The sequence below is a fragment of the Mesitornis unicolor genome, unplaced genomic scaffold (assembly GCF_000695765.1).
Source record: "Mesitornis unicolor isolate BGI_N332 unplaced genomic scaffold, ASM69576v1 scaffold35174, whole genome shotgun sequence".
NCBI lineage: Eukaryota > Metazoa > Chordata > Aves > Mesitornithiformes > Mesitornithidae > Mesitornis > Mesitornis unicolor.
Window position 1 is genome coordinate 30,407 of NW_010181392.1, and position 13,679 is coordinate 44,085.

At 38.4% G+C, this 13,679-nt stretch overlaps 1 protein-coding gene across 1 annotated transcript in view; it reads left to right on the forward strand.

Annotated features, from left to right (window-relative positions):
- Positions 1 to 13,679, forward strand: part of GALNT1 (polypeptide N-acetylgalactosaminyltransferase 1) — a gene marked incomplete at its 3' end in the record, with an annotated part of 54,028 nt that overhangs the window by 6,489 nt on the left and 33,860 nt on the right. The window contains exon 2 of the mRNA XM_010183416.1: positions 7,927 to 8,155. Coding sequence (XP_010181718.1) covers positions 8,017 to 8,155 — 139 coding nt within the window. The remainder of the gene's footprint in view (positions 1 to 7,926; positions 8,156 to 13,679) is intronic.

The window sequence follows — 13,679 nt, forward strand, 5'->3', positions numbered from 1 at the left end:
CACAGTAACTTTGAAGTCAGTTATAGATTGGATGAAATTTACACTGTTCTAATTTTATCAAAATTGTATTGCTTCTTATTCAACTTCTCTGTTTGAATTCCTGATCATTCACTCAGTCTATTCTGGAAACATTTGCAGTATTTCTATACTATATACTGTGTTAATTACTACGTGACTGTATACCATGTTAATGCAGTATTAATATACTTAATTAAATTAACCATATGTGTCTGGACAACTTGCTTTACATCTGAACATCGTTTTATGCCTGTTATGCCTGTTTCAGGTAGTATGTGTAGTAAATTGCTAGACTTTTCTGCTGTCATGCTTTAAAATTTCACACGGCAATACTTTCTGGGCCCTGCAGGAGGGCTTATACAGACCATCCTGCTTTTACCAGAGCAGGTAATCTCAGTTGCTTTTTATATCATCTTGGGTGTGAACATTTCTTTGTCCCTGTTGCAATTAATTTTCATGTATTTCTTAAATGGAGGTAAACTGTATTTCTAGTATAATTGACATTTGGGCCATACGAGGTAGTTATTAATGTGCAAATGATAATTTTTATTTGAATAGTGCTGATTAGGAAGAGAATCAGGAAGGGCAGTGTAATAGTGGGAACTGCTTGCAAGTGTTGACCAAATGCTTGCTTGATTTCTTAGAAAACTGAGGAGATTTAATCAAGATAGTGCATACTGCTTACAAATTCAATTGAGAAACTGTTAAGCACTGTAATTTACAAAATGATAAACTGTTTTCAGAAGTTAAATGACCGTGTTTAAGATGTTTCTGAAAAGTGTAGGTACCAAAATAGCAATGTCTTTTAAATTAATTTTCTTGCAGTAACTGAAAAAGCAGATTGGTTTTGAAAGTGTTCCTACTCAGTTTGGAAATGTTGTTTCATTACGGTATATCTGTGGAAGTAATTAGAATTAATCATAAAAGTTTAGAAGTTAAGTAAAGACTGCTTAGATAAGTAAATCAGACGAATCAGAGGTTCAAGTGCACAGTGACTTAGTTACAGTTCTAAACAATTATAAACAGTTTGACACAGTTGTGGATGGAGTACATACCTGTTCCTTTTTTGGCATTGTTTTTCTATGTGACCAGCTAGATTTTCATCTCTCAAGAGCTTCTACTTTTATAAGCATATTTGCACATTCTGATTTATCTGTAGGAAAACCTTTGTGAACTCATAACTTCTGCCTTTATGTGTTAAGTGAATCTTTGTTTTTTTCAAGTGCTGTTGTCTACTCCTATGTTTCTGTTTTATTCTTCCTTCTTTCCAAGGCCTACCAGTTTTAGAAACATAATTGATAGTTTTTTTTCAAGTGGCCAATTTTAAAAAATTGGCTTATGAATTGAAAATTCACTTCTGATGATTAGTCTTCCTGCACAGAGCAAGAAAAATAAAAATTGATTTTACTGACCTACATTTCTCATATTTTCCTGAAGACTAGGTTTGCTTTTAACAAATTGTTCTCATACTGCTCAGACTGGTATGATGTTTTCTCATTGCTTCTTCAGAACTTACTGTTGCTGAATTGTACTGAACAAATTACTTTCACATACTGAAACATTTTAAAAAATCCATCGAACAAGTGTAGCCCAATGAAGAGTACTTCTCTCTGTGTTAACTTCTGAGCAGAAGAGAGTATTGGCATCCTTGAGCTCATGAGTATTATTTGCCTGGGGAAGTTTACCACATGGGTTTACGTTCCTGTGAAGAAGACACAATACACCTGTGGAAAACAGGTGATTTGAATGTTTCTACATTTGCTTTTATAAAAATGGAACTGTATTAACACTTCATTTATCCTCAAACTGACCTATTTACTGCTGAGCTGGTGGTAGGAAGAACTCTGCAAAAAAGCACTAAAACAACTTAACAGAGCATGGGCCAGTTAAAAAGTAATTCTGAAACATGAGTCTAGTGTTGGCATCACTTCTGTTTTTCAAATATAGACATACTCAACTGTATAGGCCTCATTAATAGTTCATATATATGGAGTTTTAGACAACGGTCATATTGACAATTTGCATTTGGTTTATTTTTTATAATTTTGTTCAAAAATCCATACATATGCCTAATATGTTACCTAGAGTATGCCAGTCTTTTCTCCTTCATTACTAAATAGACTGAGAAGCTGAAAATCCAATTTTGGGTAGGCCATCAGTCTTTCCTTAGATGCTGTTCAGTTAATCACTTTTCATTTGGTTTAAATTGATATTAATAGCTTAAAAATAGCAAATATTGTGTCAGGATTTTGATGAGCCCTTACTTTGTGCCAACTTCAATTTATTCATATCTGAAAGTTTGGAAAACAGACGTTACATCAGCTGCGTCCGTTTAGGTGTTGCATCCAGCGCAGAATCCTCATTTAGTTGAAGAAAGCCAACGAAGTCCTTTGTCAAGTCTGTTACACAGTCCTGAAGACTGATCACTGTTATAAACAAATATGAAGTTGGTCCAAAGATAAGAATCACTGAATCGCCATGTGTAATACCAAAAAGAATAAGCATTGTTTCCCATTGCCAACTGTTGGTAAAAGAGGTGGTGAAGCGAAACAATGCACTTTATGTGAGCAGTAATTTTAAAGATGGCCTTTTTCTGCAGTGTCAAGTGTATCATGAATTTTGTCAGAGGGGAGAAAAAAAAAATCACTTGACCTTCAGAAGTAACAAGGCTTGGAACATATCCATTTTTCCTCCTTTCACTTTATTCTTGATAAGTTACAGCCTCTGTTTCTACTCTTTCCAAGGTGTTTTTAATACTCCCTTTACTTTCATGGTATGAAGGTTTTGTTATCTATTATTTAATATTTTGAAGGGAGGAAAAATAACTGGTTTTGCAAAGATCTTCTGTTTTATTACATTACTCGGTAGAAAAGGCAGTTATTAAACCCGGGAGTTATTAATCCATTTTGGGGTTCTTGCTGTGGTTACCAGACTTGTTTATAGGTGCAGTAGTTTTTCTCTGCCATAGGGATACACTGCTGATTCATGTTAAAGTCGCTATCAGGCTCCAAAGGTTTCTTTCTGCAAGGCAGCTTCCTAGCTTGTTGACACCCAGCCTATGTGGATAATAAGGTTATTCCATGCTGGGTATGGGACTTTGTGCCTGCATTTATTGAACTTCTTGAGGTTTTCAACCTGCCCATTCTTCCGGCTCTTGAATGTCCCTTGTGTTTACTGCCCAGGGCCATTCCAGGGTACTGTTTTAGGGTATTACGTGCATGCTCCACCCCCATTTGAGTGTCACCAGCAGCCTTGCTGAGTGTGGATTCAGTCCCATCCCCCAGGTTCTTAGTAGAGACACGAACCAGTATCAGCTCTGGTTTTGACTTCTGAAGGATACGCTGGTGAATGTCTGTCAGCTGAACTTTGTACTGCTGGTCCCATAGAGCCTGGTAGCTCACTTCTTGTGCCCTTGGTGAATCTGTACTGTCTGTTCCCAGTTGCCTTTTTTAATTGTTTTTTTTTTTCCTTCTATTCAGTGTGTGGATGTAGGTTTCAGGAGAATTTGTTCCACAAACAAATGGACTTCACAGGGACTGAAGTAAAACTGCCTACCAGATAGTTTTCCAGATCTATCTTTTCCTTCTTAATGACAGCTTTTTTTCCTAGTCCTGAGGCAACTCTCTGGATCACCATGACCTTTCAGAGATGATAGAGAATGACCCTGCAGTAAGATCAGGCTGCTCCTTCAGCACCCTGAGATGTCTCCCATCTGGTGCGATGGAGCTGCACCCGTCCAAGTGGCTTAAGAGATCCCTGACTCAATCTGTCTGTATTGCATGAGAAGTTTCACTCCTGCAGACTCTTATCTGGGACATCCAATAACAAAGGAGGCAAAAAAGGCACCAAGTATCAGCCTTTTCAACACCTGTTGTCTGCGGTCCCACTCAACAGTGGATCTGCATTATTCTCAGTCTTTCTTTTTCAGTATCCTTACAGTTGCTTTTCTTGTTACTGCTGTTGTTTCTTCTGAACTTGAACTCCAGGGTTCCCTGAATAACTTCTCACATGCTCAGGAGATGTTTCTGTGTTCCTTCAAAGTAGCTCTGATTCCGACTTCTGTGTCTTTCACAGAAGTAGTGCAAGAGCCTTTCCATGATGCTGTTTACCTCACTTTGTCACATAGATGCTGGCCAGGAGCCCTCATTCCTCAAAAAGAGGGTCCTGTTGTCTCAGAAGCCTGCCTTTGACACCACCCATGCAGCCAGGTGTTGAAAAGCTGTGTGCACTCCTGCCTGAATCTTGCCCTCGCACTGGAGCAATTGAGGAGAGCAGTATCTGGGTCCCAAGCCTGCCACACTCTACCTGCCCCACCCCCCCCGCCCCAAGCTCTGCAGTCACTGCTCATATGCTCAGATTCCCACCTGGCAGTACCATTGATTCATATGTGGATGAATAGCCAAGGGGTGGCTGTCTAAGAGCTGAACTTGGGCGGACTCATCAGTCTTTCAGCAGCATCCCAGGCAGCATAACTGTTCTGGAAATGCACATCTGCGGGCTTTCGTTCTGTCCCAAGCAGCTAATTTACTGGATTTGTCCCTCACCCAGCCCCCATCTTCAAAGAATCAGAGTGGTTTGGGTTGGAAGGGAACTTAACTTGGTAGTCTCCGTGCACTTGTCCTTTGAGTACAATGCCTAGCTGTCTCTTCTTCCTTTTATCATGGGGCTCTGACTTGTGGTGCTGCAAGGTCTCTGCAAAGGCCTGTCTACCTACTCTTTGCCCTTGCTCATGGTATACCAGTCTCCCCACTTTGTCCTGTAGCTCCTTCCACTGAAGAACAGCACCTCAGGCAGAGCACCCCGCCCATGCTTGAGGCCTCTACGACCTCCCCAGTGCTAGAGAGAGGTACCTAGCATTTTTTACAGCTCAAGGCCTGGATGGTGGAGTCCTTTTCCAGAGCTTTGTCTGGCTCAAAGCTCTGGTATGCTAAGGGCAGTTGCTTCAGTAGAGTTTCTGGCCCCTTTGCTTCACTTCTGTGTTGCCTGAATTCTCCTGGTAAGCAGACAGTGGAAGTGCTGTCATAAAAGCAGGGATAAAAATGCAGTGTAATTCATGAGACAGTAAACTGACCAAGGGAGTGAGAGCCTTTGTTTGAAGGTACAGGGAAGGGCTTTAACAATGATAACCAGTGCATGTTGAACTTTTGCATTGCTGTCTCTTAATCACTTCGCTGAATCCTCAAAGGATTCAACAGGTTCACAATATGTCTCTTTGACATTTCACTGAACTCTCAGAGGAATTTTCTTGCATTAGAGGCAGATACAGTGTCAACCTGTGCATTTTAAAACACTTGATATAGGTGGTATTTGCATGGACAGGAAGTCTAGATTACAGTTCTTGTCCTGTCACCTTGTTAATTTGAGGACCCCTAAGCACTGTGTGTTTGACACTTTCTTTTATAGCCTAATATCTCACAAGTCTGAGATTATTCATTTAGGGTTTTTTTTAAAACATTTTTTATTCGGCATGTTTTCTTTAAGTGCAGGCAGGGTGGTGGTATGTTTTGATTCTTTCCCAGGTCATTTCTATGGTGTCCCAAATCGGAGCAAAAGAAGAAACCAATCGTATGGAGAGTTTACGTACAGTCATTGGGGTGAGGTCTTGGTATTTAATAGCCGAGTAATAGACTTGTAGCACTGGCAGTACTGTGGCAGGCAGTTCCCCTGCGTAACTGCATGTTTTGGGGAATATCTTCCTTTTGTTTTTTAACATCTTGCTGCTAAATTCACTTGATTTCTGCCAATACAAGAAGCAGGAATAAAAGGTAACAGTTGCTCTCTGTTTACCATCTCTGTGCAGCTTTTGATTTTATAAACCTGCCACTTGATGTAGGTTACATCTTTTCAAGCCAGGAAGAGTGCTATTCCCATCACTTACATCTTATAATGAAGCTACTCCTTGCTGTCTTCATCCTTTTGCCCTTCTCACTTGTTATTTCTAATCCTTCTATATCCTTTTTGAAATGACGAAACTGAATGTTCAGACAGCACCCAAGATGAGAAAGCAGCTTCTCTGTAATGGCATAGTGATGGTTTGGTTCTGTTCTTCTCTTCTCAGAGTAGTCTGTAACAAATTATTTTTCTTTCACTGCTGCTGGTCACCAAGCTGATGGTTTTATAGAGCTTTGTAGTGCAACTCCAAGATCCAGAGTTCAGGCCCATCCTTGTGTCTATTTAAAAACCAAAACCAAAACTAAAACACCCACCACAACTAAAAAACCCCAACCAAACACCACCTAGGATTTTTTCTTGACATACTTTGCTTAATGTTTTGTTGTTGTGATTTTATCTGCTATTTTATCATCAGGTTGTTAACTACAGATACTTCTGCAGTTCTTAATTTTCATTAGTCATCCCTGTATACCAAAACTATATAGATGCAAACTGAGATTATCCCAAACAAAACTTGCTTGGCATTTGGTGCACACTGGTGCAGGAAGCAGAGGGATATACGTCCTTGTACAAGTGGAAGGCTACAGGCACCTGCATTGCTGTGCTATCCAAACCTATGCCACTTATATGTATAGGGATGCATAGAGGCACGGATGTGTCTGCTGCCAGTAAGAAATAAGCTGTATTTAGGAAATGGGTGTCATAGTATTTTCCCTCAAGCAGGATGGGGATTGGGGAGGGCAAGAATCACATTATGACAACGAAATACTAAAGGAAGGGCAGCTTTAATGATACCAGGGGATTTTTTTTGAGGTTTTTCTATAGTCATGGCTTAGAATTGAAGTTCTCCTTTCCAATAAATTCTTCAGTTTAGGCTGAAAGCATGTAAGAGAAACTGTGTATGTCAGTTTTAACATTCTAATGTGTTTTTGAAAGGTCTTATTTTTCATTTTTTTGTAAATTGTCTGTAATTCTGGTTTTAACCAGAATTTTAAGCTATTCCCCCTGGGACATACTTCGGGAGTACTTTGTGTTGAAACACAGCACTGGTGGGGATCTGGCAAAAAAATTAAATAAATAAAAGTACATTTTATTGTAAGTGAGCAAACCCACAGCTCTTTCTTGATTCTGGCCTACCCAGTTGTCAGTCATGGAAATAAGCAGTCACAGAATCTTAGGAGTTGGAAGGGACCTCAAAAGATCATCTATCCTTGGAGCAAAATTTGCTTGTAATTGGAGTAGGACAAAAGAGAATTTCAGAGGTGGGCATACTAAGATTTTACTGTACACATGTTGAAAAATGTGTAAAAGTTTGCTTTATAGTCAAGCATTAACTATTAAAACCACTATAAGCATCAAAAATATTAGTTGCTATGTTTAGCTTTGAATGCCTAGTAAGTGGTCACAGTGGCTTGTGCGTACTTTCTTCACTTTGCTTATTGTTTAGCTTTAACAAAAGGGTTGGTTATTTGTTATTTGCTGAAAGCAAAGCATTTGTCTTGGTGATGGAGCTGTAATGTACCATTAGCCTTTTTTGTAAAATACAGGCATTTGTAGGCCAGCATTCCCAGTGATGGGCCCAAAAAGTCAGCATGTACTAAACGGTGGAGCATAAGGAATATTAGCCATGGGCTTCACACAGCACACGTTGATATCTCATTTCCTGAAATGCTCCTGGTTTTCATTCATTCAGCTTGTTCTGATTTCCAGAGGGTTCAGAGAGTTCCTTTAAATTTAATTACATGTGCATATCCTCTCTTCTCTGCAGAGCACTCTATTTTGGTCATTCATTTTAACATTACAGGTGATGAATGTTAACATAGGAAAAGACTGGAGTAATGCTGCTTAAATTGACCAGGTTCCCTTAATCTCATTGGAGTGCATAGACCATTCATTTTGATACATACAGCATTTGGTAATTAAGTTGTTACCTTTAAAATGTAATTAAAATTTCTGCTTTTGGCTGCTGTTCTTAGGTAACTTTGTGACTTTTTTCTTTTTTCTTTGTTTTTTCAGATATAGAACGTGATCTCTCAAACTGGATTAAAGAAACCGGTTGATATTTTTATTTATACTTTTTTATTTTTGTATTTGACTTAAAGTGCCATGAAAAAATTTGCATATTGCAAGGTGGTCCTTGCCACCTCTCTGGTTTGGGTCCTTCTGGATATGTTTCTATTGCTGTACTTCAGTGAATGCAACAAATGTGATGAGAAAAAAGAACGAGGCCTACCCGCTGGAGATGGTAAGTTTTCTGCCTTCGTAATCTTTAACTTATGCTTAATGAAAATTGCACTCCTTTAAACATTTCCCCCCCCCTCCCCTCAACAGTATAGCACTGCATCAGCATTTAGGTGTTGCAGAATGTTCAGTGTTTCTTTAAATGACTAGGGGATAAGTACGTTGTCCGAGGTGTATATTGCAGCCTTAAATGCTTACTGAAGATGTAAAATTTTAAGCACTAATGTGTGTGAAAAGTAATAAAACTATGCAATAAGCAGTTCAGGAATGTAAGCTATGTTAATATAGTCTAAAGCACATTCTAGTTTTCCACCAGTAAGGAAGCAAAGGCACAGTTAACTTCACTAGACTTGGTGGTAACACAAACCAAACTAACAACCAAGCTTACTTGTCCCCCTAACCCCCACAAAAAAACCTAACCAAACAAACAACAAAAAAACCCAAAACAAAACAAAACGAAAAACCCAAATGCCTAAGCCAAAATTTGGCCATTGTCTATAGCAATAAGGAACAGTGAATGTTGTAATAAAAATAATTTTGTTAAAATAGCAAGAATAAAATTGGATGTAAAAGTAACATATGAGGGTGTGTGAAACTTTTTCATTGAAGTGAGAACTGTATTATGCAAAACTAAAGCTCTTCAGATAAGCTTTCAGTTTCATTACTGACCTCTTAGTTTTTGAGTAGCACTGAGTAGTTTTTTGAGAGCCGGCACCATTCATGTTGCCAACTTTATTTTAGGGAGGTCATCGTAGTTGATCATATGGGAGTAAGGGTTGGTGCAGGGAGATTTCTCATCCCTGCAGTGTCTCAGCACAGGCATTTAGAGCTGCATGTAGCTGCTGCCTCCAGTTTATATATGAAACATTGCATTTTGGTGTCTCTTCCACCAGAAAGGCTGTGTCTGTATGTTTCACTGCTGCTGCAGGAAACTTACGGAGTGATTCTTAGTGTTAAGTCTGATCAGCCAACTGTACTCAAGAGTAATAAATGTTTTGCATCCCTTGAAACTTTTTTATGTGCTGTCATCTGGTGTGGACAACTTGAACCTCCCTGGGAAATTTTCTGAAATGTTTTAAGAACAGTGTTGCCCTGTTACAGGATAACACTGAGGAGATGTTTAGGAAATGTTAGTTTTGTTTTGGTTTTCTTTTTCCCCATGATGAAAACAGCCTGATAAATCTCCACAGAGAACAGCAATGTGTAGGAATGTAGAACTGCTGTGCATAGTCCTCTGAACTGCTCTTTCCACAACTGCATGCAGACATTTTTAGAGAGGTTCTAGTTCACTTGAGTTTTGCAGAAAGAACTTAAATTTTCAGTTGCTTGTATTTCATCTTTTGGGTTTCTTTTTCAATAAGCAAAAAAGAATGTGCAAGAAAATGAATTGAGGTTATGTAGAAAATATATTTGGTTTTTTTTTTCTCTTCAGAAGTTGTGAAATTATCTTCAGGATAAGATGACGACTGATATTTTGGTGTTAAGGAATGGATCCACTTTTTGGATTCCCACAAAGTTTTTACAGTATGCTAAGCAGATAACTTATGTCAGGCTCCTTTAGAGCTGTATTGCAAACGATATTTTTGTTTGTTTTTGTTGCTGTCAAACAGCAAATTAAGTCAGTATATATCAGACTTGGTTTGATATATTGATGATGTTGAAAGTTCAGAAGACTTTACACAAAGTCACTGGGAGATCCTACAGGTGAGGGGGAAATCTGCATGTTTTAAAGTTTAGTATTATGACTTTTCCTGTGCAACATTCACTTTAATGAGTTGAGTAGAGTCTTCGTTATGGCCTTTCTCTAACCTCTGTGTGTTAAAATCCCTGATGTCGTCTTATTATAGTGGCTTGTCAACAAACCAACCAACCAACCAAAAATTTGTATATAGTTTTTTACATTTTTCTTAAACAGCTTTTTTTGTTAAACAGCTGACATGCAGTAAGGTATATGCGGAAATATGTCTGCTAGAAACCATGGTTATAGTTGACAATGTGACACTTCCTTTTAGCTTAGTTGCATGCCTGATCTTCAATAGTCTTACTTGTTCCAGTAGTTGGAGTCTGTAGAGGATTTATTCACACTCAGAATGCCTACGATCTCCTCAGATAAGATTGAGGCTATTTTTTCTGTGAAGCTTTTATCAAAATCTGCTTTTTCACTTCCCCACCCCCATTCATTTCCATAATTGATTTAGTTTTCTTGATTCAGCATAAATTATGTAAGTGTTCTGAATTTAATAGTCTCTTGGTCCATGTCACTCTGGTATATAGCTTCTCTTTGCAATTCATGGAAGAATTCCATGGCTTTTAATGAACATACTCAATATGTAAGTTTTTTTCTGAACACTTTGTAAGTTTATTTTAAACTGTGCTTGCCTAGTTGGAAAAATTAATCTTTAGATATTTTGGCAGGAGCAAAGGATTTTAAAGATAATTTTGGACAGTTCAGGATTTCATGAAGTTAGAAGGATGTTTTCCTTAGGTTTTTATACAGAAAATGGAGGGAGTTTCTTTCAGAATGAAACTTAGTCATGGTCTAAATTGCATTTAGGAAAAATCTTTCTCCTTGGTATTGACGGCGTAAGACACTAACAACTTAAATCGTGAAGTTCAGCTTGTGTCTAATACTAGGTTATATGTATACTGCCTTTATATTTTACAAATTGCTCAAAATGAGAAATAATAAAGGAATGTGAATATGTGGAAAAATGGATGATTATGGAGAACTGTAAGATGAGTGGGATAAAGGTCTTTCTGTATATGCTATCCTAGAGATTGAGGGCTGGTAGTTGTAACAACGAGACAGTGGAGATGAGGGGACAAAAAGTGCAATGGAAATAGGACAGGCACTTACCAGGCTGTAATAGAGCTGAGGTAGAGATGTTTGGGAAAAGGTGGCCTGGCATGGTGTCTGGGTAGTGCTGGACTGGGGAACTAAAATGTTACCATAGGAGAGATAGTTGGAATCTAGTGACTGTGATTGCGTGGGATAATGTGACCATAGGCCCGAGCCTTTGCCCACCCCCTCCACCATGATGGAAGAAGACAGAAGTAGGTTCAGGAGGCAGCCTGGGGAAATGTGATCAGAACAGACAGCAGTGTTGGTTCCAGCACCCGTCTGTGGGAGCTGGGAGGGAGCCTGTGCTTGTCCAGGCCAATGCTGCTGCTCTTCCTCCTCCCCACGAGGACTGCTCGAGAGAGGAAGAGAGAGTAGGGCAGGAGGAATCTCTGTGCAGCACTCGGCTCAGAGGTGATCTTGCCTGTTCGGAGTTACCCAGCTGACCTGGATGGTGCACAGCCTTGCCCAAACTGTGACAGCTGTTCTTTCTGCTGGCACATCTCATGAGTGGTAGTTCCCGTTTTGTCATTATTGATTGCTAATTAGTCAGATTCACAAAGAGTAGTAGCTGGTGTTGGAAGGCTGTTGCTGTAAGTTTATAGGTTAAGAGTTGGAAGGAATATAGGAACCCTAATAAGCATCACCCATGTTATGTAGCAGTTTCTTCCAAGCCAGTAATTTTTGCCAAGTGCCAATCAAGGCCTTGTGTTCTGGCTTTTGAGCTCTTCGGTAATGATGGAAAGTCAAAAGTTGTGACTTGGTTCTAAATATTCTCATCTGCACAAAAATTCCGAAGAACAAAAGTGAGCATGTTCAAGATCTCAAATACAGATTTTATATTTGAAAATAGGAACTGTTCATCATAAATCAGTCTTGTTCTGTTAAGGCTGAGGTGTGTGTAAGCAACGAAACTTCTCTGAACTTTTACCTGTCCAAATGGCTTCCTTTTATTTGTGGTGGTTCCTCCAAAGGTGACTGGACTTGGTCTTTTGGTCAGTTTACCATTGTAGTGGCCACTAAAGGCATGTCAGGGAATAATCCTGGCCCTAGATGGTCTTAGATTTTGAAGTATCTGTTTTTCATCAGGCACATTGCCTTGTAAAATGAAATTTATAGTCCATAGCCATAAAGAACTCCCAATCTGTAACAAAGATCTGAAAGAGATCAAGCCCTCTTTGAAACTAATGGTTTACTGATGCAAATGAGAAATATTTCAAAAAATCACTAAATTTCCCTTTAGATCAGGTGATGATTAAGTAATTCATTTAGCTCCGGAACTTGTAGCTGTAAATTAAACTTCTGTTAGAAGTTTGTCATCAGTACGTGTCTACAGCCCTTCAAAGGAAATATTTTTTTTTCACAGTTAACTGACAAAAGAGCACTGTGGTTTGAACTTTTTAACAGTGTGTGTATTAGTCATTTTGGGAGAATGTTGTTGGTTTGTGTTTATATGAAAACTACACGCTTTTGTGGGAAAACAGATACTGTAAAAGCAGAAACCTGAAAGAAAATGGGTAACTCTTCTTGGAAAGTCATCTCTGTGCTTGAACACCAAGCTTGCCTGCCTTTGCACTTAGTGAGCTCTGTAAAACATCTGTGGATCTGGTTAGCTGTTGCTGGATTTTTTCTGCAGGAGAATGGAGTACTTTATACTGGTAAAATGTGTAATCAAGTACTATATATTTGCTAATGAAACTTAAAAATTCAACTGATTAATTTGTGGAATTTGTACAGCTGGATCCAACTCACTGATATGCTAAACTAGCATCTAATGGCAAGAACTGCAAACGTGAAAGATGAGGTTTTGGTTCATTTAGCTATTCAGTTTAACTGGTTTTGTCAAAGTTAAGAGACAGTATAAATGTATAAGAAGTATAAATGAAACAAGACTTTTTTGCCTTTTTCTAAATAGCAAATATGTTAAGCTAAGACATTCGCTCTTGAGAATGCTAGAAAACATGATTATTTTTTAACATATAACTATATTTTGATAGTTTTTGCTAAACTATTTGATGTATGTTAAACACTCATAATTTAATAATTTTCTGTCCGAGTGAAGCTATATACTAATTGCTATACACTTAATAAAAATAGTTATGATAGCTCACATAATAAAAGCAAGCTAAATAAATAAAATTAAGCCCAAGCAATTGCCTGATAGTATACCATAATTTTATTTGTGCCCAGAAGGCACAAATTCTAGTTTAAAAGGTTATACAATTGCAAATCAGCAAACTTTGATGTGGGTTGAACCGTACTTTCTTAGGAGGCAAAGATGCAAACCAAATTACTTGCACATTTTAGCCCATGGTTGAAACAAGGACCTAAATCTGTCGGCTCAGGATCTGCTTGAGCATACTTATTCTGTTAATTTTTAGGGAATAAGTGGCTGGCCGGCAACTTCTAGTGTTTTATAGCTCAAGGTGCAGTCAAGGTGCGTTTGGTAAAAGGAAAGCATCTCTGTGGTGGGAGGATTTTCTCCATTAAGTGTAACTGCATTAATGCAACTGGTGCGGTTGTTTCAGGCACTTGAAAATGAAAGTTTCTCAAGGAACAGGTTGTGCTTGTAGCTGGTTAATGCTATATGCAAACTAGCAAAATGTTTCAGATTTTAGTAAGTATATATTTTAAGTCTTGAGAATTTCTGCAGGGATGGAAGGCTAGGCCTTTTTTTAAAAAAATTTAT